Source organism: Sorex araneus, chromosome 4, assembly GCF_027595985.1.
Source record: "Sorex araneus isolate mSorAra2 chromosome 4, mSorAra2.pri, whole genome shotgun sequence".
Lineage (NCBI taxonomy): Eukaryota > Metazoa > Chordata > Mammalia > Eulipotyphla > Soricidae > Sorex > Sorex araneus.
Window position 1 is genome coordinate 217,128,435 of NC_073305.1, and position 27,531 is coordinate 217,155,965.

General features: G+C 57.4%; 1 protein-coding gene across 2 annotated transcripts in view; it reads left to right on the forward strand.

Annotated features, from left to right (window-relative positions):
* ZC3H7A (zinc finger CCCH-type containing 7A) overlaps positions 1 to 22,505 on the forward strand; it is a 34,323-nt gene extending 11,818 nt beyond the window's left edge. The window contains exons 3-23 of one of the 2 annotated variants that reach the window (XM_055136001.1): positions 1,299 to 1,338; positions 3,803 to 4,000; positions 4,369 to 4,527; positions 5,476 to 5,556; positions 5,651 to 5,689; positions 6,367 to 6,400; positions 7,844 to 8,127; positions 9,443 to 9,644; positions 10,136 to 10,200; positions 10,570 to 10,756; positions 11,413 to 11,574; positions 12,229 to 12,425; positions 13,317 to 13,417; positions 14,703 to 14,884; positions 15,544 to 15,620; positions 16,454 to 16,587; positions 16,963 to 17,068; positions 19,463 to 19,571; positions 19,985 to 20,118; positions 20,616 to 20,779; positions 21,596 to 22,505. In XM_055136001.1, the coding sequence (XP_054991976.1) occupies positions 1,299 to 1,338; positions 3,803 to 4,000; positions 4,369 to 4,527; positions 5,476 to 5,556; positions 5,651 to 5,689; positions 6,367 to 6,400; positions 7,844 to 8,127; positions 9,443 to 9,644; positions 10,136 to 10,200; positions 10,570 to 10,756; positions 11,413 to 11,574; positions 12,229 to 12,425; positions 13,317 to 13,417; positions 14,703 to 14,884; positions 15,544 to 15,620; positions 16,454 to 16,587; positions 16,963 to 17,068; positions 19,463 to 19,571; positions 19,985 to 20,118; positions 20,616 to 20,779; positions 21,596 to 21,785 (2,845 nt within the window). In that variant the 3' untranslated portion in view covers positions 21,786 to 22,505. The other variant, XM_055136002.1, reaches the window with a different exon arrangement.
* Positions 22,506 to 27,531: the final 5,026 nt, after the last annotated feature.

The following is a 27,531-nucleotide window of genomic DNA, read 5'->3' on the forward strand; positions in this document are numbered from 1 at the left end:
GAGTGGTCTGGGGGGTCCCTGACACTACTGGAACTGGGGCCACACTTGCTCCTTGGGGTCCTTGTTGCTATCGCCTCCTAGCCTCATTGGCAGAGAATTGCTGGGGTCCCCCACGCCTCCTGAGCACCGCTTGGGAGTCCTTCCACCACCCCCCACCCCCCAAAAATGTGCTTCTTAGAAGCCTGGGAGGCGGCAGGTGAGGGAGAGCGTGCTTTGCTTGCGTGAGGTGCTGGGTTTGACCCGGCACAGAAAACAAGACTTTGGACCAGGGCAGGCGCAGAGAACCTTGGTCCGTGCCGGAGGTTCCCAGCCTTCCTGTGGCCCTTCACCCCCTTCCCATGCAAAAAAAAAAAAAAAGACTCACTCAACGCCTCCTGGGAATCTCTGTTCTTGAGAGGAACACGCGGAAGTGCTCCCTCCACCCTTCCTGCCCGGGAGCTGGGAAGATGGTGGGGAGGGGGCAGCACTCTTGGGGTGCAATTGGGGGACACTTTTTTTTTCTTTTTCTTTTTGCTTTTTGGGTCATACCCAGCAGTGCATAGGGGTTACTCCTGGCTTTGCACTCAAAAATTACTCCTGGCAGGGGCTGGAGCGATAGCACAGCGGGGAGGGAGTTTGCCTTGCACTGGGCCAACCTGGGTTCGATTCCCAGCATCCCATAGAGTCCCCGGAGCACCGCTAGGAGTCATTCCTGAGTGCAGAGTCAGGAGGAACCCCTGTTCATCTCCGGGTGACCTAAAAAGAAAATAAGAATAAAAGAAAAAAGAATTACTCCTGGCGGCGCTCAGGGGACCATGTGGGATGTGAGTAATTCAAGCCGGGTCGCTGTGTGCAAGGCCAACGCCCTTCCTGCTGTACTACCAACCCCTGGGGAACACTTCTTGAAAATTCCTTCATTTAGGGGGCCGGAGCAATAGTACAGCAGGGAGGGCGTTGGCCTTGCACGCGGCCGGCCTGGGTTCGATCCCCAGCATCCCACATGGTCCCCCAAACACCGCCAGGAGTAACCCCTGAGCATTACTGGGTGTCACCCAAAAAGGGGAAAAATTTTTTTTCTTTATTTTTTTTTTTCTTCAGAGTTTGGGCCTCAGCCGGTGGTGCTCGGGGCTTCTTCCTGGCCCTGTGCTCCACAGACCCTGCAGGGTGGCGGTGGGGTCAGCCACGAGCCCGGTGAGCAGGCGGCCTGCCCGCTGTGCCATCTCTTTGGCCCCCTCGGGGAAACGGTGGTCTGAGGTGATTTCTGCATGCTCCACGCCTGGTCAGAGCCCGTCCATTAAAATGAATCTGTTTCTTCTTAGGTCACCGCTGTCGTATCCCGGGACACAGGAGCAATATGCGGTAATGACTGTGGGAAGGTTGGCCCGAAGGCCCCTCGTCCAGCCGGGAGCTGCCCCAGTGCAGGGCTGTCCCTGGAGGCCAAATCTGGCCCCAGGTCTGTCTTTGCAAATGAAGTTTTGTCGGAACACAGTGGACCCATTTGCTTATCCACAGTCTTGCTTTAACCACATAGGGCAGGAGACAGACTGTGGCCCCGCGTGTGGACATTCCGAGGGGAATTTCAGTGATAGCTAACGGACAGGGCAGCATCGGTGGTCCTGGACACCCGGGCCTGTTTGCTTTCCTCCTGTGGTTTTGGACGAATCTATCTTTGGAGCCCCTCAAAAAAATGACCTTTTGCCTCCCTTGCACCTCAGTGAAGACAAGAGGGATGAGGGGCTGGAGAGATAGCACAGTGGGTGGGGTGTTCAACGCGGCCGGCCCCAGGTTCAATCCCTGGCAACCCCCCGGTAGGGTCTCCCGAGCACTGCCAGGAGTGATCCCTGAGCACAGAGCCAGAAGTAAGTCCTGAGCACCGCTGTGTGTGGCCCGAAATTTAAAAAAAAAAAAAAAAAAAAAGGAAAGAAAAGAAGTGAGACAGTGTTAGGCAGGAGGGCAGGGGGCTGGCAGGGAGGGGCAGCGAGGGCGGGGCCTCAGAACAGCGGGGTGCTGCCCTCGCCCCTCCTTGGGGGCTTTGTCTGACTCAGATGGACATTCCCGACGCCCCTTTCCGGTTTCTCCCTCTTCCTCGGTGTCTTCCTTCCGCCCGTCTGTCTCCAGGCGTAGAACAGAAATGTTCAGAGCCAAACTTCAGCCCCCACCCCTTTTCCTCCGGCCTCAGGGGTGCACTGCAGTGGGCACTCGGGAGCCCCCAGCCCCACTCTGTTGTCCTGGACTTTTTGGGTCACACCCAGCGATGCTCAGGGTGACTCCTGGCTCTGCACTCGGGCATCTCTCTGTCTGTGCGCAGGGGACCCTATGACTCGGGTATCGAGCCCGAGCCAGCTGCAAGGCAAGCATCCTCCCCGCTGTCCTGTCGCTCTGGCCCCTCTCCTTGACTCCTGAAGACAGTTCTGCCCAGTTTCTTTATGAAGTTTTTGGCAGCCTCGCCACATCCATCTAAAGAGTCACTTGCCCTGGACTGGGAAAGGACCTTCTAAGTCCCAAAGAAACGAGAGAAAGGAGCCAGAAATATTCCGACACAGGGAAATGCACACCCTTAACGCCCCGTTCTTAGGATCCCGGGTCGGAGCGGCTCCAGAGGAAGGAGAAGGGGCCTAAGTCCCTGGGGACTTGCTGCCCACACAGTGCCCGGTGCAGGTCACTGCCAGAGGCCCCCGGCGTTCAGCAGGACTGCCTTTCTGGAGCCCCCTTTAGAAATACCGCTGGGGGCGGGGGGCTGGAGACAGGTAGAGCAGTTGCAGGGCACTTGCCTTGCGCGCAGCTGACCTGGGTTTGATCCTCGACACCCCGTAGGGTCAGCACCAGTGATCCATGGGTGGTCCCTCAACTCAGAGCCAGAGTAGGAGCTGAGCACCACCGGAGGAGGCCCCCAAACCAGGAAAGGCAAACCGGTTGGGGCCAGAGTGTAGCATAGCGGGGAGGCACTGGCCTTGCTAGCGGCCCGCCTAGGTTTGATCCCCAGCACCTCATACGATCCTCGACACCCTGGAGGGTCCCCCAAGCCCTGCCAGGAGTAAGCCTTGAGCACGGCTGGATATGGCCTCCCAAAAACCAAAACAGCAAAACATTAGAAATACCGGTCAAGTCTGTAGATATTCTCTCACGCTTTCTTTTTTTCCCCCCTTTGGATCACACTCGGCAATACTTATTGATTACTCCTGCCTCTGCACTCAGGAATTACTCCTGACAGTGCTCGGGAGACCCTATGGGGTTATGGGGTGCCGGGGATCGAACCTGGGTTGGCTGCATGCAAGGCAAATGCCCTCTCTGCTGTCCTATCGCTCAGGCCCTTTTAGATGTTCTCTTTGTTTGTTTTTTTTTTTGGCTTTTTGGGTCACACCTGGTGATGCTCAGGGGTTACTCCTAGCTCATGCACTCAGGAATTACTCCTGGCGGTGCTCGGGGGACCATACGAGATGCTGGGAATTGAACCCGGGTCGGCCGCATGTTAGGCAAATGCCCTACCCGCTGTGCTATTGCTCCGGCCCCTCAGGTGTTCTCTTTGACCTAGAATTTCCACTTGATTTATCCAAGGCAGAGCTAGAGAGGTGAGCCTATGCCGGCCAGTTGCTTTGCTGCCTTTTTCTAAGTCATGAGAAACACCTTTCCTTGACGAAGCCACTGGTGAAGGCCCTGGGGTGGGGGCCGGGCGGTGGGAACTGGCCAGATCCACAGCTTCTTTAACACACTTCGCCAGGTGGTTTCCTCAGAGGATCTGGGTACGAAAATGAGCACGTACTTGTTTTCCCAACTTGTTCTTGAAAGAACTTCAGGCAGCAATTTCGCTCTTATTTTCTTAAAGGTATATTTAAGGGCTCTTGTGAGAAATCTCTTTAACGAAGGCAACGATGTTTATCGGGAACACGATTGGAGCAGCTCACTGAGCCAGTACACGGAAGCTCTGAACATTGCTGATTATGCGAAGACTGAAGAAATTTTAATCCCCAAAGAAATCATTGAAAAGCTGCACATCAATCGTATTGCTTGCTACTCCAATATGGTGAGTGGAAAGCTTTCTGTCGGTTACCTTGGGGCCCCCCGTGGCAGTTGACGGGGAGTTACGTTTCCGAACATTTCCAGAAAGGAAACAGTGCAAGAAGCGGCTTGTAGGGGCTGGAGCGATAGCACAGCGGGTAGGGTGTTTGCCTTGCACGCGGCCGACCCGGTTCGATCCCCAGCATCCCACCAGGAGTCACCCCTGAATGCATGAGCCAGGAGTCACCCCTGTGCATCGCCAGGTGTGACCCAAAAAGCAATAAAAGAAAAAAAAAAAAAGAAGTGGCTGGTACAAGAAAATCTCTTGCCCACTGGGGTTTCTCAGCCGTGGGTCACTCGTGGCTCACGTGGATTCTCTGTCTTGATGCCCAGGGTTTCCACAAGAAGGTTCTCGAAGATTGCGACAAGGTCCTGGGATTCAACGCGAGTAACTGCAAGGCGCTCTACCGGAAGTCCAAGGCCCTGAGCGATCTCGGGAGATACAAAGAGGCTTACGAGGCTGTGGCCAAGTGCTCGCTGACCGTGCCTCAGGTGGGCACTTCCCCGCTCCCCTTCCTAACCGCCTGGACCTCTGTCCATCGGAAGGCGGGGTTTCCCGAACCGAGCTTCCCGGCTGGGAGTGCGCTTCTGGTGGGCACAATTCACTGCGCAGAGCGCGAGGGTCGTGACCGGAAGCACGTTAGCAATTGGACCGTCTTGTCTCTCTGTTGAGCAGTTCAGTGCCCAAGGACAGGGCGATGGCACAGCGGGGAGGGCGTTGGCCTCGCACGCGGCCAAGGCAGCTTCAATCCCTGGCGTCCCACATGGGCTCTTGGGCCCTCCAGGAGTGACCCCTGAGTGCAAAGGCAGAAGGAAGCACTGAGCACCGGCGGGTGTGGCCCCCAAACCTGAAAAGAAAAAGGGGCTGGCCAGATGGTGCGGTGGGTAGGGCGCTTGCCTCGTGCACAGCCAACCTGGGCACCCAGCACCCCATAAGGTCCTCCAGGCCCACCAGGAGTGATCCCTGAGTCCAGAGCCAGGAGTCAGTTCTGAGCACTGCCGATCGAGGCCCCAACCCCTCCCCCCCAAAATAAATAAAGGGGCTGGAGTGATAGTATGGCGGGCAGGTTGCTTGCCTTGCACGTTTGATCCCAGGCAGCCCGTGTGGTCCCCTCAGCCCACCAGGAGTAATCCCTGAGCACAGAGCCAGGAGTAAGCTTTGAACACTGGGGTGTGGCCCCCCATAAAAAAAAAAAAAAAACCGGGGCTGGAGCAATAGCACAGCAGGGAGGGCGTTTGCCTTGTATGCGGCCAACCCAGGTTTGATTCCCAGCATCCCATAGGGTCCCTTGAGCACCGCCAGGAGTAATTCCTGAGTGCAGAGCCAGGAGTAACCCCTGTGCATCACCGGGTGTAATCCAAAAAGCAAAAAAAAAAACAAAACTGAAAAAGAACAGAGAAAAAGGGAAAGAAATTAATCAGCCTTTGCACTCTTCCCAGGATGAACATGTAATTAAATTAACTCAGGAGCTTGCTCAGAAGCTGGGGTTCAAGATCAGGAAAGCGTATGTGAGAGCCGAGGTAAGCCCTGTGCGCCCCTGCGGCCCCCCCTGCGTGCGCGGCCCCCCGGCCGGCGGGCGCGGCCTGACGCATGGGAAACTGCGCTTTCTTTCAGCTCTCCATAAAATCTGCGCCCGGCGACGGGGCTGACAAGGTAAGGGCCTCCTTCTCTCCCGAAGTGTCTCGGAAATGGGGATGAAAGAGGGGTGGTCGCAGTTCTGCTTTCCCCGGCCTTGGTGTGGGTCTATTTTTGCACCCACCTAACTCCCCCAGCACTCGCCTGGTCAGAGCTTCCTGATGCTTCGACAGAGGGAGCAGGGGTCGCGGGTTATTCGCCTGCCGTGCCGAGGCAGCGCTGCCTGCAGGCTGACGAGCTTTTTTTTTTTTTTTTTTTTTTTCTTTTTGGGTCACACCCAGCAATGCTCAGGGGTTCCTCCTGGCTCTGCACTCAGGAATGACTCCTGGCGGTGCTTGGGGGACCCTATGGGATGCCGGGGATCAAACCCGGGTCAGCCGCGTGCAAGGCAAACGCCCTCCCCGCTGTGCTATCGCTCCGGCCCCTGACGAGCGTTTTCACTCGGGGCCACGGCAGGGTTTCGTAGCCAGACGGGGACGGCGCCAAGGCTAGTTTTGGGTGGCTGAAGGGGTGAGTCCTGGGTCTCTTGAGCCTAGTGAGGACCCACGGGCGGGGGCGGGGGTGCCCCTCTGAGCCCTCTCGCCAGCCCCAGGACCGTCCTCGGAGAAGGTCGCTTCCCCGGGAAGGGGTGAGGAGCAGAGGGCGGAGGGGGCGCGGGAGCCTCGAGCACTGACCGGGGTCTGCTTGACTTGCAGGCTCCGAAGTGCTCCGTGGAAGACATCGAGCCAGGTACGGTGTCACCTGTCTCCTTACGGCAGCTTCGTTTGTTCGGGGTTTTCGTGATGTATCTGTTTATGTATCTAAAACTTCACTGGATCACCATGAGAGACAGTTTCACAGTGTCACAGTGGAGTTTCAGTCATACAGTGCTCCAACACCCCTTCCTCCCCCAGCGCACATTTCCCACCACCACTGTCCACTCTCCCTCCCGCCCCCCTGCGCGCCTCTGTGGCAGGCAGTTTTTCTTTCTCTGTCTTCTTTTTTTTTTTTCCCTTTTGGGTCATACCCAGTGATGCTCAGGGGTGACTCCTGGCTCTGCACTCGAGTGACTCCTGGGGGTGCTCGGGGACCCTGTGGGATGCTGGGAATCAAACCTGGGTCGGCCACGTGCAAGGCAAAACACCCTCCCCGCTGTGCTCTCGCTGCAGCCCCTCTGTCTCTCCTTTCGGACGTTGAGATACAGATACTGAGGGCGAGGCCAGCTGTAGACGGTGCCAGGGCGCACCCCGTCCTGCCTAGCGAACTGATACTGCTAATGGGTATTGGTGTGAGAATCGAGAATCTCTCCTGAAACCTTTTTTTTTTTTTTTTTGGTTTTTGGGTCACACCTGGCGATGCACAGGGGTTACTCCTGGCTCAGGAATCACTCCTGGCGGTGCTCAGGGGACCATATGGGATGCTGGGATTAGAACCCGGGTCAGCCGCGTGCGAGGCAAACGCCCTCCCCGCTGTGCTATCGCTCCAGCCCCATCTCCCGAAACCCTTTTGAGCTTGTAGCCATGCTGGCAGGGGGCAGGTCAGCGGGGGAGTGTGCCCCTCCCCTCCTGAGGGCTCTCTCTGAAGGGGGTGGGGCACTGTGAGGGAAAAAGGAAGCTTGTTTTGTTTTGTTTTGTTTTTTGTTTTTTTGTTTTTGGGTCACACCTGGCGATGCACGGGGCTTATTCCTGGCTCTGTACTCAGAAATCACCCCTGGCGGTGCTCAGGGGACCATATGGGATGCTGGGAATCAAACCCGGGTTGGCCGCGTGCAAGGCAAACGCCCTCCCGCTGTGCTATCACTCCAGCCCCGGAAAAAGGAAGTTTTTACTAGTAACTCTTACCGATTCCAGAGTAAAACCAAAGGTTGAAATGTTTTTCTGGTTGGGGGTGGTGTGTGTGTGTGTGTGTGTGTGTGTGTGTGTGTGTGTGTGTGTGTTGGGGGGCGGTTGAGGGGGTGTTACCACACCCGGCGATGCTCAGGGGTTATTCCTGGCTCCGCACTCAGGAATCACTCCTGGTGGTGCTCGGGAGACCCTATGGGATGCCGGGGCTTGAACCCGGGACCAGCTGTGTGTAATTCAAGCACCCTCCCCGCTGTACTGTCGCTCCTGCTCAGTGCTCCCACCCAGCCTTTAATCCTCGAGGCCTGTTCCCGCCTCACGCTCCCGCTCCCCGTCTCCTCTCTGTCTCCAGATCTGCTGACCCCGAGGCAGGAAGCCCTCCCTGCCATCCCCGTCCCCGCCCCCGGCTTCCCGCAGCCCGGCGGGAGTGAGCTGGCCTCGGTCGCCATCGTGCCCTTAGCCTCGGTGTTGCCGCTGCAAGTGGAGGAGAGCGCCCTGCCCCCGGCCGCGCTGGCCAACGGGGGCCGCAGCCCCTGCCCCCTGCCCGACGCCTTCCTCGACGATGGCGACATGATTCTGGGCGACGAGCTGGATGATCTCCTCGATTCGGCTCCAGAGCCCAACGGGCCCGTGATGGTGAGTGCCTGCCTCACCCGCTCTGGGGACAGCGCGCATCTCGGGGCCGGGGGGCTGCTCGCGGGCGACCCTCGTGGTCCTCAGGGGAGCAGGGAACGAAGGTGGCAGGTTCTGTGGCCCCAGACGCCCGGGTGGGTTCCGGTTTGTGTGTCCAGGCGTCCTGCGTTGTGTGGTTGGGGGGCCACACCCGGCGGGGCTCGGGGCATCTCGGGGGCCACCAAGCCCGGGTCAGCTGTGTGCGTGGCAGGTGTGGCCTCCGCCATCCTGTCGCTTCGGCTGCATTTGACCAGAACAGCCTTAGTGCTGGGCAGCTCCGACGTGGCCCACAGAACGAAACAATTTTTTAATTTTATAGATGCCCCCCCGCCTATTCTGCCGGCCCCCACCCCCAGGAGTGTGTGAGCACTGCAGGGCGGGGACTGCTGGGTGCCTGGGGCCCTGGGGGTGCTGGGGACTTGCGGCCAGCCTTGCTGAGCTGTGTGAGGACGTGCTGGTGAGGCTGGCGGGTCCGCTCCGATTCTCGGCCGTGCCAGGCGCCCGTGGCCAGCGGCTCCCCGGTGTGCACTGAGGGCCGGGGAGCGGGGCCTGTGGCGCGTGCAGGGCCGGGGGTTGCAGCAGCTGCCCACGGGCTGGTTTCTGCTCTCTCTCTCTCCTTTTTTTTCTTTTTGGGTCACGCTGGGTGATGCTCGGGGCTCCCTCCTGGCTCTGCACTCGGGAATCACTCCTGGTGGCACTCGGGGGACCCTCTGGGATGCCGGGCCCAACCCGGGTCGGCTGCGTGCAAGGCCGATGTCCTCCCCGCTGTGCAGTCGCTCCGGCCCCAGGCTGGTTTCGTCTCTCCCGCCCCTCCGGCCCCCCTCTCAGCGCCCTCCTCCCCCCTGCTCACACACAGGGCTGGGCAAGGGGAGACACCCCCAGGGAAGTTTCGAAGGTCACGTGACATGGGGGCTAAAGCCGAGCCAGGCCCCCGCACTGTGCCCCTTTGAACCTCTGGGTGTGCGGGGCGGAGGGTCCAGTGGGCGGGCACTGGCCTTGCCCGTGGCCTGCCTGGGCTCGCTCCCCGGTACCCCGTGCAGCCCCCCAAGCCCCACCCTGAGTGATCCCTGAGCACAGCGGGCTGGCCTGAAATAAACGAAAGAAGAAACAGTGGCTTGAAGGGAAGGAAGGTGCCCTGGGGGGCCGCCAGCCCGTGACGGGGTCAGTGCCCCGTGGCCAGTGGCCGCTCGTTTCTCTGCGGTGGCAGTTTCTGTGCCGTGTAAGGAGGGCGGCAGTGGCCCTCGGCTTCGTGGCCCTTAATCGTCTGTTTCTCCCCCAGCCCTCCGCTCTGGTCCGCGGCCCCCTCCCGGCCGCCGGCGTGGCCCCCAGCGTGCCCTTCCCGTCCTCGCTGCTGGGCACCTTGTCCCTGGGGCCGAGGTACACCCGGCCGCCCTCCCTCTCGGACCTGTACCCGCCTTTGACCTCGCCCTTAGAAGACTTTTGTTCTTTAAATTCATTTTCAATGATTGACCCCAAGCGAGGTAAGAACTTTTGGTTTTCGTTAACTGAAGTTCGGTGTCTAGAGGGCGGGTGCGCTCCGTGACTGTCGTAGTAGGCGAAAGAGAAAACTTGGGCTTAAGGGGCCGGGCGGGGGGGGGTGCTCTGAGCTCGAGGCCGGGTCTCGGGTCCGCACCTGGTGTGGTGGCCGGCCTCCGCCCTGCGTCCCGAGGCTCGAGGCTGACCTGGAGCACCAAGACCATGTCTTCGCCTCTCTCTGAGGCTTTGCTGGGCCCCCTGGAGCCTGTGGGTCCGGCAGCGGGCACGGCCGGTGGGGGCGGAGAGCTGGGCCGGGTTCCTGCTTCCCCTTCCTGGGGCCGGCACCTCTGAAAAGAGCACCCAGTTGAGATGTGCTGGAGCTTGGGGTGCGGGGTTCGGGGGTTCGGCGAGCTGAGGCAGGCGCCCAAGAGGCGGGCGGGGAGCAGTGCTGCTGCCCTGCCCGGGTCCGAGTGAGTAAGTGCTCTTGTCCTTCCAGATCTGGCGCCCCTGGCCGCAGGAGACTGCGTGTCGCTCGGCGGCAGTAACCCCTCCCTGGTTCTTGTAAGTGTCCCCTCCTGTCCCCTCCTGTCCCCTCCATGCGCCCCGCCCGTGTCGGCCCCCCAGCCCCTGGAGGGACCCCGACGGCCTCCCTGTCTCGGAGGGGAGCAGGGGATGGGTGGGGCATCCACGTTAGAGCCCGCTGGAGCCCGTGAGGCCCCTCGCGCAGGGCCGGGGCCTGGCCGTCACCCACCTGAGCAGGTGGCTGGGGACGGCGCCGTGGGCGGCTGGCGGGAGAGGCCGGAGAGGCAGGGCCAGGCCCAGCGGGGCTCGGAGGAGCGTCTCTTGCCCAGGGGCCCGGCTCCTCCTCGCGCGGTGCCGTGGCCTGCCGGGCCGGCCGGGTCCACGTTGTTTGTTTTCTTCTTCCCGCAGATGAACGGACCGAGCAGCGTGTTCCCCTCGGAGGATTTCCTGGGGCTCGCAAGCCAGCCAAGAAGTGACTTTGGGAACTTTTTTGGAAGCGCAGTTACGAAGCCGCCTTCCTCGGTGTCCCCGAGACACCCCCTGGAAGGGACGCACGAATTGAGACAGGCGTGCCAGATCTGTTTTGTAAAATCAGGTCAGGACCACGCACGGGAGCCGGCGGTGTGGGCCGAGGCCCTGCTCTGACGGGCCTCACTCGGGGCGTGCCTGCAAGGACAACCCCCCCTGCGCCCCCCTACCCGGGGCCAGGCTCCCCGGAGAGCGGCAGTGGGCAGGGCACGGCGGGGGGCGTGGGATCGGATGAGTCTCTCTCCCGACTCCATCCAGCCAGACCCCCGGACTCCCGGGGGCCAGAACATTTGCTTGGGTTCTGGGGGCGCGTTGGCAGTCTCCTGTCAGTCGTCCTGTCTGAGCTGGCGCTTCCGTGTGCTCGGCGACAGAGAACCCCGGGCACTGGGACAGTCTGTCCTGACGCTCCTGAAGTGTCCCACACTAGGGACACAGTTTAGCATGAAAAGGCTGACTTCAGGGGCCATCTGGATTTCGTGGGCATCCCCCGAGGAGCCCGGGGAGGGGACAGTCTGCCCTGGGGGGGCCGATGTCAGCAGAACAGGAGGGGATTGAGGCTGCCTGAGGAGCTGGTGTGGGCTGGGGGGGTCATGTATCGGGTTTTTGCTTTGTGTTATTTTTCGGTGGGGATTTAGCCGTCGTTCCCCCTCTGCTTGTAAATGTGCCTGTGACTGAAATGGTTTCTGTTGTGCATGTAAGCAATCCTTTTTACATCTTTTTCAGGCCCTAAGTTAATGGATTTCACTTACCATGCTAATCTAGATCATAAATGTAAGAAAGATATTTTAATTGGTAGGATAAAGAATGTTGAAGATAAATCATGGAAAAAAATACGTCCACGACCAACAAAAACAAATTATGAAGGACCCTATTATATATGTAAAGGTACGTGTGTCATCGCTTGCTTCGGTATCTGTCCTGTAATACATCATTCGCAAAGTCCCATGGAGTGGTTCGGGTATTATTGTTTTGTTTTGTTTTGTTTTGTTTTGTTTTTTGGCTTTTTTGGGTCACACCTGGCAATGTACAGGGGCCACTCCTGGCTCTGCACTCAGGAATTACCCCTGGCAGTGCTCAGGGGACCATATGGGATGCTGGGAATCGAACCCGGGTCGGCCGCGTGCAAGGCAGACACCCTCCCCGCTGTGCTACGGCTCCGGCCCCTGGAGAGGCACTTTTTCATTACATGAAATAGGAAGATACAGCAGGGAGGGTGCTTGCTTGCAGGTAGCTGACCCAGGTTCGACCCCCGGCATCCTAAGGCTCCCCGAGCTCCTTGGGGGCCGGGGGGAGTCAGTGCCTGGATCCTCCAAGCCCCCAAAAATACAAAAATAAATAACGACAGTCAACTCTGATGACCCTCCAGCTCAAGCCTGTTCCTTAGTGAAAGTGAGTTGAACTCGGGCCCTTGGCTCCGAGCAGGGCGAGCGCCTCCCGCTGGCCGCGCTGCTGTGTCTGGGGCCTGAGAACCGTGCTGTGGCCGAGGGCCAGGCGTGGCCGGGCCTGAGCCACCCCTGCCCCACCCTCTGGTCTCTCCAGATGTTGCCTCAGAAGAAGAGTGTCGCTATTCCGGCCACTGCACATTCGCTTATTGTCAGGAGGAGATCGACGTCTGGACGCTGGAGAGAACGGGCGCGTTCAGCCGCGAGGCTTTCTTCGGCGGGAACGGGAAGGTCCACCTCACCGTGTTCCGCCTGCTGCAGGAGCACCTGGGGGAGTTCATCTTCCTCTGCGAGGTGCTTCCACCAAAAGGGTGGTCCCCTCTCTCCCTCCCTCCCTCCCTCTTTCTATCTCTCTCTCATTCTCTCTCACTCTCCTCTCCTCTCTCCTCTCTCTCTCCTCTCTCTCTCCCTCTCTCTCTCTCTCTCTTCACTCTCACTCTCACTCTCTCTGTCTCTCACTCTCTCACTCTCTCACTCTTCTCACTCTCAATCTCTGTCTCTCACTCTTCTCTCTCTCCTCTCACTCTCCCACTCTCTCTCTCCTCTCACTCCTCTTTCTCTTTCTCTCACTGTCTCACTCTCTACTCTCTCCCTCTTTCTCTCACTCTCTCTCCTCTCTCTCACTCTCCTCTCTCACTCTCTACTCTCTCCCTCTCTTTCTCCTTTCTCTCTACTTTCTCTCCCTCTCTTTCTCTCTCACTCTCTCTCTCTCCTCTCTCTCTTTTCTCTCTCCCTCTCCTCTCTCCCTCTCCTCTCTCACTCCCTCTTTTTCTCTCTCACTTTCTCTCTCTCTTCTCTCTTACTCTCCTCTCTCTCTCTCCCTCTACTCTCTCACTCTCTCGCCCAGAAGTCCTAGGTACTTAGATCTTGCCATTGCCATCCGCTCCGTAAATGAGCACGGGCACGTGATGCAGCGGGTGGGCCTGGTGGGCATGCAGGGACTGTGCAGGGGGCGGGAGGCGCTGGCCTTGCATGCAGCCGGTTTCCACTCCATCCCCGGCACCTGCATCCCAGGCGTGACCACCAGGGGGCGCCCTGAGCACCGCTGCACGGGCCCCATATTCCAGGGGTCTGGATAGGGGCGTGATGAAGTGCAGGGCCGGGTTGGAACCTGGGGGCTTCGGGAGGAAGGGGTATGTGGTGACTTCGCTTGGGTCATAATTCCTTTTCTTTGTCTTGTTCCAGAAATGTTTTGACCATAAGCCTAGAATGATAAGTAAAAGAAATAAAGACAATTCGACCTCTTGTTCACACCCGGTGACCAAGCATGAATTCGAAGATAACAAGTACGTCCTCGTTCCTGGCGCTCCTCTGAGATAGTCTTAGGTCCCCGGCAAACCGGAGTCGTTTCTGCCCCGCCCCCGCCCCACCCAGCTCACCTCCCCCCCTTTGTGGTGTGTTTGAAGGAGGCCTTAAGCGAACTCAATGAGGGTTTGGTTCCCAGCACCCCGTCTGGTGTCCTGAGCTGGATCAGGCCATGATCCCTGAGCACAGAGCCAGGAGTAACTGCTGAGACCCACTCAATAGTCCTCCCCTCCCCCCAGCCCATGAAGAAAGAGATAATTATGGATATCTTGGGCCAGAGAGTTAATCCAGCTGTAGGGCACTTGCCCTACATGTGGCCAACCCAGGTTCAATCCTCAGCATCTCATATGGTCCCGAGTCCAGCTGGGAGTGATTCCTGAGCACAGAACCAGGAGTAAGCCCTCAGCACAGCTGGGTGTAGCCCAGAAGCCAACAGAAAAATTGATGACGACGTAGAGTGTAGCTCAGTGACTTTGCGTGTGTGAGACCGGGATTGAATTCCTTGGTAATCGTCATTTTTACAAAAGGAGCCCGAGAGATAGTACAGCAGGTTAGAATGCTTGCTTTGAATGCAGCCGACCTGGGTTCGATCCCCGGCATCCCATACGGTTCCCTGAGCACTGCCAGGAGTGATTTCTGAGCACAGAGCCAGGAGGAACCCCTGGGCATCATTGGGTGTGGCCCCCAACTTAAAACCACTCCAGCCCCAGGGAACATTTTTATTTATTTTTTTATTTTTTTTTGCTTTTTGGGTCACACCGGGCGATGCACAGGGCTGACTCCTGGCTCTGCACTTAGGAATCACCCCTGGCGTTGCTCAGGGGACCATATGGGATGCTGGGATTTGAACCCGGGTCGGCCGCGTGCAAGGCAAACGCCCTGCCCGCTGTGCTATCACTCCAGCCCCGGGAACATTTTTAATGTACGGTTGCGTTGCTTATTTAAGAATGCAGAAATGTGTTCTGATGCTTTTCTGTCGGCCCTTCCTGACGTGGATTTAACTGTTGGGTGCAGAGACACTGAGTGCCGCCCACCCGTCAGGGCAGTAGTTCTCCGGGGCTTTCTCTTCCTCTGTCTCTCTCCCCTCGCCGAGGCAGCCTCGGCACGAAGGCCCGAAGCCTCTCCCGGCCGCCCAGCCGGTCCGGCCCGCGCCGGCGTCCTGAGGGGCGGATTCCGCCCCGGCCGCAGCGCCTCTGCCCGGTGCTTTTGCCTCGCGGGCGGGCGCCGTGGCAGGGCCAGGTGACCGTGTCCCTCCTGCTCCCCCAGGTGCCTTGTCCACATCTTGCGGGAGACGACGGTCAAGTACTCCAAGATCCGCGCCTTCCACGCCCAGTGCCAGCTGGACCTGTGCCGGCACGAGGTGCGGTACGGCTGCTTGCGGGAGGACGAGTGCTTCTACGCGCACAGCCTCGTGGAGCTCAAAGTGTGGGTCCTGCAGAGCGAGACAGGTGGGCGCGGGCCCGGGGAGGGGCCCCTCGCGTTCGAGGTGGGGGGGGCCTGGAGGGCTTTGGCGGGCAGAAAGGTCCCCTCTGTGTTCCCAGGCTCCGTCCTGGGTTTTGTTTTGTTTTTTTTCTTTTTGGGTCCCACCCGGCGATGCCCAGGGGTTCCTCCTGGCTCTGCGCTCAGGAATGACTCCCGGCGGTGCTCGGGGGACCCTACGGGATGCTGGGATTTGAGCCCGGGTCGGCCGCGTGCCAGGCACACGCCCTTCCCACTGTGCTCTCGCTCCGGCCCCCACCAGGCTCCATTCTGAGCACTCGGCAGGGGCGTTGGCCCCTCCTCAGGAATGAGTCCGGGGGCTGGGAGGAGGGGGCTGGGCCGAGGAGCCGAGGGTCTCACTGTGGCAGATCGGGGTCTGTTCCATAAAGAGCAGCAGTTCCCAGCCAGGGGCCACTAGGCCCCTGGGGGACCCCCAGGTTATTCCAAGAGGACCAGAGGCGGGCATCGTCGGTGGGGGGTCCCTGGGCACAAGACTCGGGAGCCAGCCGGTAGGGTGAGGGGGCCGGGCAGCCACAGGCAGGAGGGAAACCAAGTGTCAGGGCCCACGGTGGCTGGCATGGGGCCGGGAAACCCGCTCAGGGCTGAGGAGACGCGTTTCCTTCCGCAGGGATCTCGCACGACGCCATTGCCCAAGAATCGAAACGGTATTGGCAGAACATGGAGACGCACGTCCCCGGGGCTCAGGTACTCTCCCCTGCATACTTTCTGGAATGGCCTGAGTGGCCTGAAGTGCGATTAGTCGAGGCAAAGGGAGTTGGCACTGGGGTCTGGTGACTGTCTCACTGAGCAGAGTGATACTGGGGAGGGGGAGGGAGAGCTTGTTTTTGTTGATTCCCATAAAAAAAAAAAATTAGGCCTCCAGGGGCTGGAGAGACAGTACAGGGGCTAAGGCACTTGACTAGCATGCGGCCTGGGTTTGATTCCCGGCATCTCATGGGGCTCCCTGAGCTCAGCCAGGAGTAACCCTGAGCTTTGCCAGGTGTCACCCACAACCAAAAAACAGAAACCAAAGCTGACTTTCAGTTAAGTTTGGTGTCGTCTGCTTTCATCTTGTTCTCACTGGGGTGAGCCAAGAACAGAAAATATTGTAGTGCAAAAGCCAATTGAGGGGCTGGAGCGATAGCACAGCAGGTAGGGCGTTTGCCTTGCACGCGATCGACCCAGGCTCGATTCCCAGCATCCCATATGGTCCCCTGAGCACCGCCAGGGGTGATTCCTGAGTGCAGAGCCAGGAGTAACCCCTGTGCATCACCGGGTGTGACCCAAAAAGCAAAAAAAGCCAATTGAAGATGTAGATATCAGCGTGTAGCTATATATATATTTAGATACATACAGAGCTACGTATTTGTATGTGTATGTATTTGTGTGTGTGTGTGTGTGTGTGATATCATTAGCCCAAAGTTTGATTTTTTTTTTTTTTGTATCTTGTTACGGGAATGAAAGCATGGTAATTCAGCCTTTGGTTCTTTAAAAACTGATTTTCTGCTAAAGTAAAACTGGTCTTTTAATTGTCCAAGGTTCTTGGCAGTCAAGTAATGCCGGGATCCCTCAACATGAAGATAAAATTTGTGTGTGCTCAGTGTCTGAGAAATGGTCAAGTCATTGAACCAGACAAAAACAGAAAATATTGTAGTGCAAAAGCCAGGCATTCGTAAGTATGTATGTGTGTGGGCGTGTGGGCGCGTGCGCTCATGCATGGGGCGGGGGTGGGGGGGCATCCAGGCCCTGTCACTTGGGGGCCTGGCTCTCGGGCATAACACCCTCCTGATAAGGGAAAAAGACCAAGACTTTGAGGAGAGCAGAGGGGAATAGGTAGTTTCGGAGATTTTACTGACACAGGCGTGGAAGAGTGTCTCGGCGTTTGGGTTGCTGAGAACTCGCTGTCCCTCTTCGGTTAGCGTCCATGGGGCGTGTTGTGTGTCGCGTGACGGGAGCTCCCTGGTCCTGGCGGGACAGGCTCTGTCCCCAGGCCTCGTGCGATGCCTTTCGTCGTGTGTCTGTCTTCTCTGAACTCCCTTTTCCTTAGGTGGATCAAAGACCGACGTGCCTTGCGAGTGATGTCTTTTGAACGTAAGAAGTGGATGAACATCCGTCCTCTCCCCACAAAGAAACAAATGCCTTTACAGTTTGATGTACATACGTAATTTTTAAGCCACTTTTTTTGTTTTTTTTAGAAAAAAAAATATTAGGCCTTTGACATCATTAGCCAGTGGTGGCCACTCAGCCGTGAGCTCAGGCCCGTCGCGGTGTGCGGTCACTGCCGTCTGCTCGCGTCCTCCCCCCGACTCGCGCGGCTCCGGGACACCGTTCAGAGGGGTCGGGACTGTCCGAGTGCCTTGGCGAGAGCGCGCGCAAGATTGAGAAGTAGAGAGTCGAGACGTAGCTCTGGGCGTGACGTGACTTTCGTTTCCCAAAGATGCCTTGACTTTGGGGAGGGCCCGGGGAAGCGACTGAGCTAATGTGCTGTCTCGGCCTTTGCCGTCGAGCCCAGTTTGGTCAGGCCTGTGTTGGCGGCTTCTGGTGGGCACGCCCAGGACCCACACCAGGGAGCGCAGCTGACGGGTCCCCGACTTGGCGCGGTCTTGGGCCGCAGAGCGGGCTCAGCGGGTCCATCGCGGGCGCTGCGTAGGGCCCTGGACACTGGCAGCAGTGACCTCCCCGCCCCCGGCCCCCCAAGCACAGAGCACTGCTGGGTGTTCCCCAGAGCCAGACAGAATGGCCGGAGAGATGACACAGTTGGCTGAGGACATGCTCTGAGTGCAGGAGGCCTGGGCTCAGTCCTTGGGACACATGGTGTGCCCCCCCCAGCACCATCTAGTATCCCCCCCAAAATGAGCAGAGGAAACTTTAAAATGCACGAGCACAGCACTGCGGGGGGCTGGAGCGATAGTAAAGCAGGCAGGGCGCTTGCCTTGCGTGTGGCTGGCCTGGGCCCCATCCCTGGCACCCCACATGGTCCCCTGAGCAGTGCCAGAGAGATCCCCGAGTACCACCAGCTGTGGCCCCCCAAAACCCAAACCAAGCCAAATAGCACTAATAATAGTAATAAGAGCAGCACATGGGGCTTTGGAGCAGGCCCCGTGTTAAAGGAACCTGTTCCGCCCAGATCTCGGGAATGTTCGTCCCAGACCAACTTGCCGAGTCCCTGTTCCATGGGGCCGTTTCCTCTCCACGCCTAGGGCCCCTCCGCGGTGGCGGGTGACCATCCACAGGGGCTCTCGAGCTGGCTCTGGGCTCCCTGTCCCCGGGGAGGGCCTGTTTTCACTGTGCCTTTGGGCCAGGCGCACCTGGCGCTTCTGAGGGCGTGAACAGCGGGGCTGGAGCAATGGCCCCGTGAGGGTGCGTGCCGTGCACCCGGGTTCTATCCCCGGCACCCCATAGGATCCCATGAACTCCTGCCAGGCGTGACCTGGACCTCCCCTCCCCCTCGCTAACAGAGAAAATAAATCAGGAGAGAGGGATGACCAGGAGCCCCCGTGGGGAGCTGTGCAGGGAGCTGTGAAGGCCGTGCAGTGTGGAGCCCGTCCCTCCCCTCGCTCACCTCCCCCCGGAGTCCTGAGTGACGGTGGTAAAAGCTGCCCCAGCTTCTCACGGGGCCTTGGGGGAGGTACAGAGTCAGTTTGAGGGCCAGAGAGGGGCACAGGGGTACATTGCTAGGGCCACACAGCCCCTTGAGCACTGCCAGGAGCAGCCTCTGACCACCACGTGGTGTGGCGTAGAAGCATCTTAGTTTTCTCTGTCTGTGAGTCCTGCCTGGAGGTGCTCAAGGCTAACACCCCCCCCCCCCCCCCCGTGCTCGGCTTGTGTGTGGCCCCCTGTCTCTCCGGCCCGGGTGCCAGAGTGCTCCACTGACCGCCCCCTCGAGGCACACTGGAGTTGATTCGAGGGAGGAAACGTGCACCCTGCAGGCGTTGCGGAGAGTTGAGAGTTTGAGCGCGCACGCACAGAGGCCGGGCAGCTGACGGTGTGTGCGAGTCCGCAGGGCCCACTCAGCCGGAGCACCAGGGACCCCGAGAGACCGGACAGTGTAGGCTGGGCTGGAGGTGCCAGGTGTCGGCAGACCGCCCTGCTGTCACTGGGCCTCGTCCCCGGGCGGCCCTGGCCGGGGGAGCAGTTGCCGGAGGCGAGATTGCCTCAGGCAGCACCTGGGTGCACTCGTGCAGCATCCGTTGGCTTCGGCCTGCAGAAGTGCAGACGGGAGGCCCCCGGGCCTGGGGACCCGCAGCTGTCGGGCGGGGCCGTGAGAGTCGCAGAGCCCCCGGGAGCACCACGCCAGCCTTCCTGAGCCAAAACGCTCCACGTCCCACGCTCGCGGTTCCTTGGGAGATGTGCGAGTGGGCAGGCTCACGGCCTCCCCAGTGCGGGGGGCTTGGGTCGAGCGGAATAGAAGCCCCCCACCCCCAGCTCGGGATTTCCGGGTGCAAGGGTTAGGCTCTCAGGCAGCGTTAGGACGGGTCTGCGGGCGCGCGCGCGGGGCTGGAGGCGGCCGGCGCCCCCCGCCCACGCCCCGCCGCCTCTTCCCACAGCTGTGCAACCACATCGCCTCGGGGAGGAAGTGTCAGTACGTCGGCAACTGCTCCTTCGCCCACAGCCCGGAGGAGCGGGAGGTGTGGACTTACATGAAGGAGAACGGGAGTAAGTCCGTGCTGGCGGCCCGGGTGGGGGCTGGCAGAGAGATGGGGGCCCGGGTGCGTTTCCCGCCCCTGCTGTGACGGCCCCCGCCCCCACGCGCATGCGCACCCTCTCTTTAGGCCTTTGTGGGCACCGTCCTCGTGTCCTTTTTTTAAATTTTTTTGGCTTTTTGGGTCACACCTGGCGATGCACAGGGGTCATTCCTGGCTCTGCCCTCAGGAATCACTCCTGGCAGTGCTCAGGGGGCCATATGGGATGCTGGGAATCGAACCGGGGTCGGCCACGTGCAAGGCAAATGCCCCCCCATTCCCGTGCTCTCGCTCCAGCCCCTGTCCCCGTGTCCTCTGCACAGTCTTGGGGGGGATTTCAGTGACGTTTAGTTGCTGCCGCTGAAAGTGATTTGTTTCCCCTCTCAGTACAAGATATGGAGCAATTTTATGAACTCTGGCTGAAGAGTCAAAAGAATGAGAGAAATGACGAGGCGGCCAGTCAGTCAGTCAAGGAGAACGGCAAACAGATCCACATGCCCACGGACTACGCCGAGGTCACTGTGAGTACCGCAGGTGACCCCAGGACACCCGCCCCCACTGTGCCCCGGCGCCCGGGCCACCCGAGAGAGACGCTCGGGGACGGGCCCCTCTGCTCCTGCAGCCTGGCCTCAGCCCGAGTTCTGGATGTGACCCCAATGCAACCCCCACAGAAAAAAAGAGCCCCCGAGTTAGGGCCGGCCCCCGCCGCTGCGTCCCCAGCCCGTCCAGGCGCAGTGCCCACCTCTGCGCGCGCCCCACCCCCCCCAGCTGGCGCGGTTCCCAGGCCGGCCTGACCCCGGCCCTGCTGGGCTCTGCTGCCCCTCCCGGCGCACACGTGGCCGCAAACATCCGTGTTTGCACACCAGCTCCTGGCCGAGTCGCCTTCCTTGTCCGGGCACACACCGCCCCACTCCTGCTGGGAGCTTCTGTGTCCTTGGGCCCCGGGCCAAAGGGCGCTGCGGGGGGTGGGGGGGTTCCGGGGCCCAAAGTGACCAGCCGGCCCGCCCGGCGCCCGCAGGTGGATTTCCACTGCTGGATGTGCGGGAAGAACTGCAACAGCGAGAAGCAGTGGCAGGGCCACATCTCCTCGGAGAAGCACAAGGAGAAGGTCTTCCACACCGAGGACGACCAGTACTGCTGGCAGCACCGCTTCCCCACCGGCTGCTTCAGCGTCTGCGACAGGTGCGCGCGGGGGCGGGGCGGGGCGGGCTCGGGTACCCCAGAGGTGGCCAGCGCGCGCGGGCTCCCTGGGCTCCAGACAGCCGTGTCCGGGCCAGGGCCGGTACCTGGAGGGACGCGGTAACGCACAGGCGTCCCCGTTTCCTTCCCCGGCGAAAGCCCCGCGAGCAGGCAGACGCCGGAGAGATGTTCTGTTCCTCCCCGTAACTTCCGACCTCTGGCTCCCTGCAGGGCTGGGGCTTCCCTTCCGCGTCCGTCTGTCCATTCCGTCCAGCACGCGCCTCTCTGCTCTCTGCCTCTCAGGGTGGTCATCCCTTGCTTTTTTAATTTTTTTTTTTTAAGCTTTTTGGGTCACACCTGGCGATGCTCAGGGGTTACTCCTGGCTCTGCACTCAGGAATTAGCCCTGGCGATGCTCGGGGGACACTATGGGATGCTGGGAAATTGACCCCGGGTTGGCCGCATGCAAGGCAAACGCCCTCCCTGCTGTGCTATTGCTCCAGCTCCTGCTTTTTTTTTTTTTTTTTTAAGCTTTGGTTTTGGGGCACCCCTGACTGTGCTCCAGGCTTACTCCTGGCGCTGTGCTCAGCAGCCATTCCCAGTGGGTTTAGGGGACCTGCCGGGGATTGAACTCGGGCCAGCTGCATGCACGGCAAGCGCCTTCCCCGCTGTCCTATTGCTCCGGCTCCTACGGTCCATTTTCTAGGCCTAAGCTCCCCACCCCCACCCCCCACCCCCGGGAAGTTCTCTGTTCGGGGTTAAAAGCTGCTTGTCACCCCCTGGCTGCCCCTTACGAGGTCCCCTTGCCCCCTGCCTCCAGGTTCGCTAGTGGGACCTGCACGGAAGGCAGCAGCTGTAAGTTTGCCCACGGGCACGCGGAGCTTCGAGAGTGGGAGGAGAGGAGAGACGCTTTGAAGATGAAGCTGAACAAAGCCAGGAAAGATCACTTAATTGCCCCAAACGATAATGATTTTGGAAAATATAGTTTTTTGTTTAAAGACTTAAACTAATATGCCGGCTTCCATGCGCGTAACCTAATCAGAGCTGCGACCAGAGAAATTGAACGTGTTGTCAGGCCTGGAGCGGAGTTGCTGCGGGTCTCTCGCTCGGATTGGCACGCCCCGACCCTCTGAGCAGGGGCCCCCCAGTAGGTAGGAACGCGGCTGTTGAACAGGGCTGCCGCAGGCCCCCCCGGCGGTGGCCACCGCCCACCGCCCTCTGTTGAACAGACTCTGGGATGACGTGTGCGGGGGAGAGAGGCTGGGGTCATTGATCCCCGGGACGACTCTGCGAGTCGGTCCCTCGGATGAGACCCAGGGTGACGATAGCAAACACTTGTGCTCGAAACAGAACCCATGATGGATGAAATTCTTCACCTGTTGCAAACGGAACAGAATTTGTTTACTTTAATAATAAAGTTTGCTACTTATCTCTATGTAGGTTGCCGAAAAGGATTTTTTCTTAACTCAGATTTTAAGCCAAATAACCATTTAACAGTAGTCGATGTTAAATGGGGGTATTTTTCTGTATTTGTATGTTTCACTATAGTAAGGAAACCGAGCATAATGTGCATTGAGATTTTGGGGAAAAATAATGTTTGACTCAAAAAAAAAATTTATTTCTTGGTCTTTTTGCTGTTTCCACGATGATTTTGAAAGATTAAACTTGTACTGTTGGTATTGTGTAGTGTCTGGACCAATATCGCTTATAATAAAGATTTTATATATAGACGTCTTGTTCCGGGGTGTGGTTGTTTCCTCCCAGCGAATGGCAGAAACTAGGCACTAGGATCCCAAGGTGCGGGTGCTCTGGGGGATACTTGGGTTCAGCAGCAGCAGGTCGGGCTGGTCAACCCGTTCCCGTGCGTGTGGGCGCTCTGGGCCCTGGCACGCAGCACGGTGACTGCCGCCAAAAACCTTTCGGGCTCAAAAATAAATAAATAATAATAATAATAAAAAGGGGGAGCTGGAGCGATAGCACAAGAGGGCAGGGCGTTTGCCTTGCACATGGCCGACCCGGGTTTGATTCCCAGCATCCCATAGGGTCCCCTGAGCACGGCCAGGGGTGATTCCTGAGTGCAGAGCCAGGAGTGACCCCTGAGCATCCCTGGGTTTGACCCTAAAAGCAAAACAAAGAAACCTTTTGGGCTCAGAATCAGATCCCGTGTTGGAATTTTGGTTCAGTTTTGATGGCTGCACTTTCAGAAACTACTCACTCTTGCTAGGCTTTTGGGGGGATCCCTCCCACATTCAGTTACGCTGCTCCCTAGCAGGTCGTGACCCCCAGTTGCCAACTGCAGGGAAAGCACAGCCAAAGCAGTGGCGTCAGTGACCTTCAGGTGGGGAGCCAGAGTGGGTGCCCTGGGGTGGGGGAATGGCCGTGATGGACCCTCAAGGTCACTTCTTTTGTTTGTTTTTTGGGTCACACCCGGCGATGCACAGGGGTTACTCCTGGCTCTGCACTCAGGAATGACTCCTGGCTGTGCTCAGGGGACCCTATGGGATGCTGGGAATCAAACCCCGGTCGGCCGCGTGCAAGGCAAACGCCCTACCTGCTGTGCCATCGCTCCAGCCCCTCAAGGTCACTTCTTTTTTTTTTTTTTTTTTTTTGCTTTTTGGGTCACACCTGGCGATGCACAGGGGTCACTCCTGGCTCTTCACTCAGGAATTACCCCTGGCGGTACTCAGGGGACCATATGGGATGCTGGGAATCGAACCTGGGTCGGCCGCGTGCAAGGCAAGCGCCCTACCCGCTATGCTATCACTCCAGCCCCTCAAGGTCACTTCTTGACCAGCTACATCAAGTCAGAGTAAGGGAAGGGAAGCAAGAATGTTAGCTCTGCCCCTGTTGACCCCTGGAGGCGAATAGGAGACTTGCCATGTCACCCCCCCCCCCCATGGCATCAGCTACAGAGCAATGGTGTGCCGGATGCTTCCTTGTCACTTTTGGTCTCCACCCTAGACTTTGTCCCACATGCACTTTGTCCTCAAAGTTCCAGTCAGAAGAGCTGAGGTGGAAGCACTGTTTTTGGGCTTGCCTCCTTTCCGAGAGTGGTTATCTGACCCAGGGGATTGAGCTGCTAGAGGACTTCTTAGGGCTTCTCTCTCTCTCTCTCTCTCTCTCTCTCTCTCTCTCTCTCTCTCTCTCTCTCTCTCTCTCTCTCTCTCATATATATATATATATTGAAAAGGCTCTTTGTGTTCCTGGAGCGAGCAGATGCCATTGGGCTACACTAGCACCCGACAGGGATGAATGGAGACGTTACTGGTGCCTGCAGTAACAAATCAATGAACAGCGGGATAACAAGTGATACAAGTGAGATATATATATTTTGCCGGCACACCCAGCAGTGCTCAGGACTTACTCCATGGGTTGGCCGTGTGCAGTCCAGAGCCTGCTGCACTGTCCTATCCAGGGCTGTGCCCCCCTTTTTGGAGGCATTTGAGCAGGAAGCAGGGAGAGTCCGTCCTGAGCACTGGACATGGAAAGAAAAGAAAACTGAGGTGAGCAAATCATGACCGAGCTTATCCTTGACGAGCAAGCCGGGGGCACGCAGCTGGTGGATTCTGAGAGTGATTTATAGTTCCGGGAGTGGACAGGGGCGCACCTGTGTGGCTCATGGCCACCTCCAGCCTCGCTGCTGGGAGGCAGGTCCGGGTGGTGTCCACACAGAGCCTGCGACTCCTGCATGCCAGATGTCCGGAGAGCGAAGGGGAACCACCCATTTATGAGCCCAGGGTGGGTTCTGCCTTGGAGGGTGCACACCCTCAGCCGCCGGCCTTTCTCCACAGGTTGGGGATGCTGAGATAAGCAACAGAAGCCCTTTGAACCCTGGGTGTGTACAGTGGGGAGGTTGCTTACAGAAATGTCCCAGCAGCCCTCAGCAAATGGAGACTGGTGGCTTTTGACCATATGTGTTTTTGTTACTATGACAATTTGTTAATGTGACATGCAGTCAAATCTGTACTTAAAAACATCAAGGGGCTGGAGCGACGGCACCCTGCACGTGGCTGACCCCAGTTCCTTCCTTTTTTTTTTTTTTTGCTTTTTGGGTCACACCCAGCAATTCTCAGGGGTTACTCCTGGCTTTGCACTCAGGAATTACTCCTGGCAGTGCTTGGGAGACCATATGGGATGCCGGGGATCGAACCCGGGTCGGCCGCGTGTAAGGCAAACGCCCTACCCGCTGTGCTATCGCTCCAGCCCCCCCCCTCAGTTCCTTCCTTACATCCCATACAGCCCCCAACCAGACTGCAGATCCAGGAGTGTCCTGAGTACTGCCAAGTGGTGGCAGAAAGAGGAAAGAAAGAGAGAAAGAGAGAGAGAGAAAGAAAGAAAAAGAAAGGAAGGAAGGAAGAAAGAAAGAAAGAAAGAAAGAAAGAAAGAAAGAAAGAAAGAAAGAAAGAAAGAAAGAAAGAAAGAAAGAAAGGAAGAAAGAAAGAAAGAAAGAAAGAAAGAAAGAAAGAAAGAAAGAAAGAAAGAAAGAAAGGGTTTTGGGATTTTTTTTTTGCTTTTTTTTTTGGGGTCACACCCGGTGACACACAGGGGTCACTCCTGGCTCTGCACTCAGGAATTACCCCTGGTGGTGCTCAGGGGACCCTAGGGGATGCTGGGAATTGAACCTGGGTCAGCCGCGTGCAAGGCAAATGCCCTACCTGCTGTGCTATCTCTACAGCCCCGAAAACTAGAGGGTTACTCATTAAAAACCTGAAAGTAGGTATCTTCTCAGGTCCTTTAGACAATCATATCAAATAATACGGCACTATATTACTGGATTTGTAATATGATTTTTTTTTTTTGCTTTTTGGGGGTCATACCCAGCGTTGCTCAGGGGTTACTCCTGGCTCATGCACTCAGGAATTACTCCTGGCGATGCTTGGGGGACCATATGGGATACTGGGAATTGAACCCGGGTGGCCGTGTGCAAGGCAAACACCCTCCTCACTGTGCTATCGCTCCAGCCCCTTGTAATACGATTTTTAAAAAACCTCTAAGAGAAGCAGGAACAATTCTGTATTGGAGAATCGCTGTACCTTCCAGAAATAAGAGAAACCGGAGATCAATTCCGAAAGGTGTATATTAGAATTCCCAGTGCAAAGGCCAAGACTCTTAATTGAAAATCGTTTTCAAACGTTGAAGGCTATAGAATGTAAACAAGAAAACAGCCACTCGGGCCAAGTCAGTTAAAGGACTGGCCCGATATAGCAAATATGCGACTGAAAAGAGCTCTGGGGACCAGAGCAATAGAACTGTAGGGAGGGCGTTTGCCTTGTACACAGCTGACCAAGGTTTGACTCCCCACATTACATACAGTCCCTGGAGCACTGCCAGAAGCAATTCTTGGGTGCACAGCCAGGAGTAACCCTTTTGCATTACCAGGTGTGGTCCACCCAACCTCCCCAAAATATAAAGGAGCTCCAACATCTGAGGCAATGGGACTGACGCAAGGTGACCCTAGCAATTCTCTGGCACCGGAAATCATGCCCCGTGTGGCACACCTGGTATGGGGGTAATCTGTCTCAGTTTTTGTGCTCCACACGGGGCCTCGGGTCTCGCCCTCTGGCCTTTACTATTGGGCTTCTCAAGGGACAGTGGGAGTTGGGGTGTGAGCCCCAGGGACGCTGGGAAAAATCCTTCCTGCCAGTCGCAAACCATCACTCATTTCTCCCCAGCTAGTCCTGTATCACTGTGTCACTGTCATCCCGTTGGTCATCTGTTTGCTCGAGCAGGCGCAGTAATGTCTCCATTCGTCCTAGCCCTGAGACTTCAGCAGCCTCTCTTTACTCGTCCTTCCCAACAGTGCCGCATTGGAGGCTCTTCAGGGTACAGCTTTATGTTATTTAGTGTAAATTATTTTGAACTCATTACTAGTATTAGAAGTTTATGGGGAAAGTATCTGACTTAGTAATAATTGTTCACAGTCAGTAAAATGTATTGCTAAAATTTTTGAAATTATTTCACTGTTTATCAGTTTGGGAGACAATTGAGCAAATTTTCAGAGTGATCAATTTTACTATATAAGGCTCCAACAATGTGCCCCTTTTGAAAGGTGGGCATTCAATTTCTTAGACATTCTAACCAGATAACTTCACGAAACAATTGTTCTCTCTTTGGGTGGTATTGTTAGCATGGTCTTTTGAAAAAAGAATTTGTTTTATAATCTAAATTTCTTAAATTCTATCATTAAGGGGCACTAAATAAGTTATATGTGTGTGTGCTCATTGCAGACATACACACACGTCTTACAAATGTCCTTTAACTGTTTGTGCATACATGCAGACACACAGAAATGTCCTATAAAGTGGATCATAATTTCATCAGTATCCTTTTTAAAGGAAGATACTCAGAAATGCTACTTGATTACTTTCAGTGGAAAGAGCCCTGTCTTAGAAACTGTCTATCTCTGCCTGGGTGAAATGCTTAAAACTACTGCAAATTGATGTCTATCATAGCCAATAGCTAGTCCTACCATTACATTACTTTGATTTTGGGGCTGCGCTTGGTGGTGGTCAGGGATCACGTCTGGTTTTTCTGTTGTTTGTTCGTCTTTGTTTTTGCTTTTTTGGGTCACACCCGGCGAAGTTACTCCTGGCTCTGCACTCAGGAATCACTCCTGGCAATGCTTGGGGGACCATATGGGATGCCGGTGATCGAACCCTGGTCGGCCGCGTGCAAGGCACGCCCAGCCCGCTGTACTATCGCTCTGACCCCCAGGGGCCAATTCGGGGGTGTGGCTTCGGGGACCCCTAAGCGGTG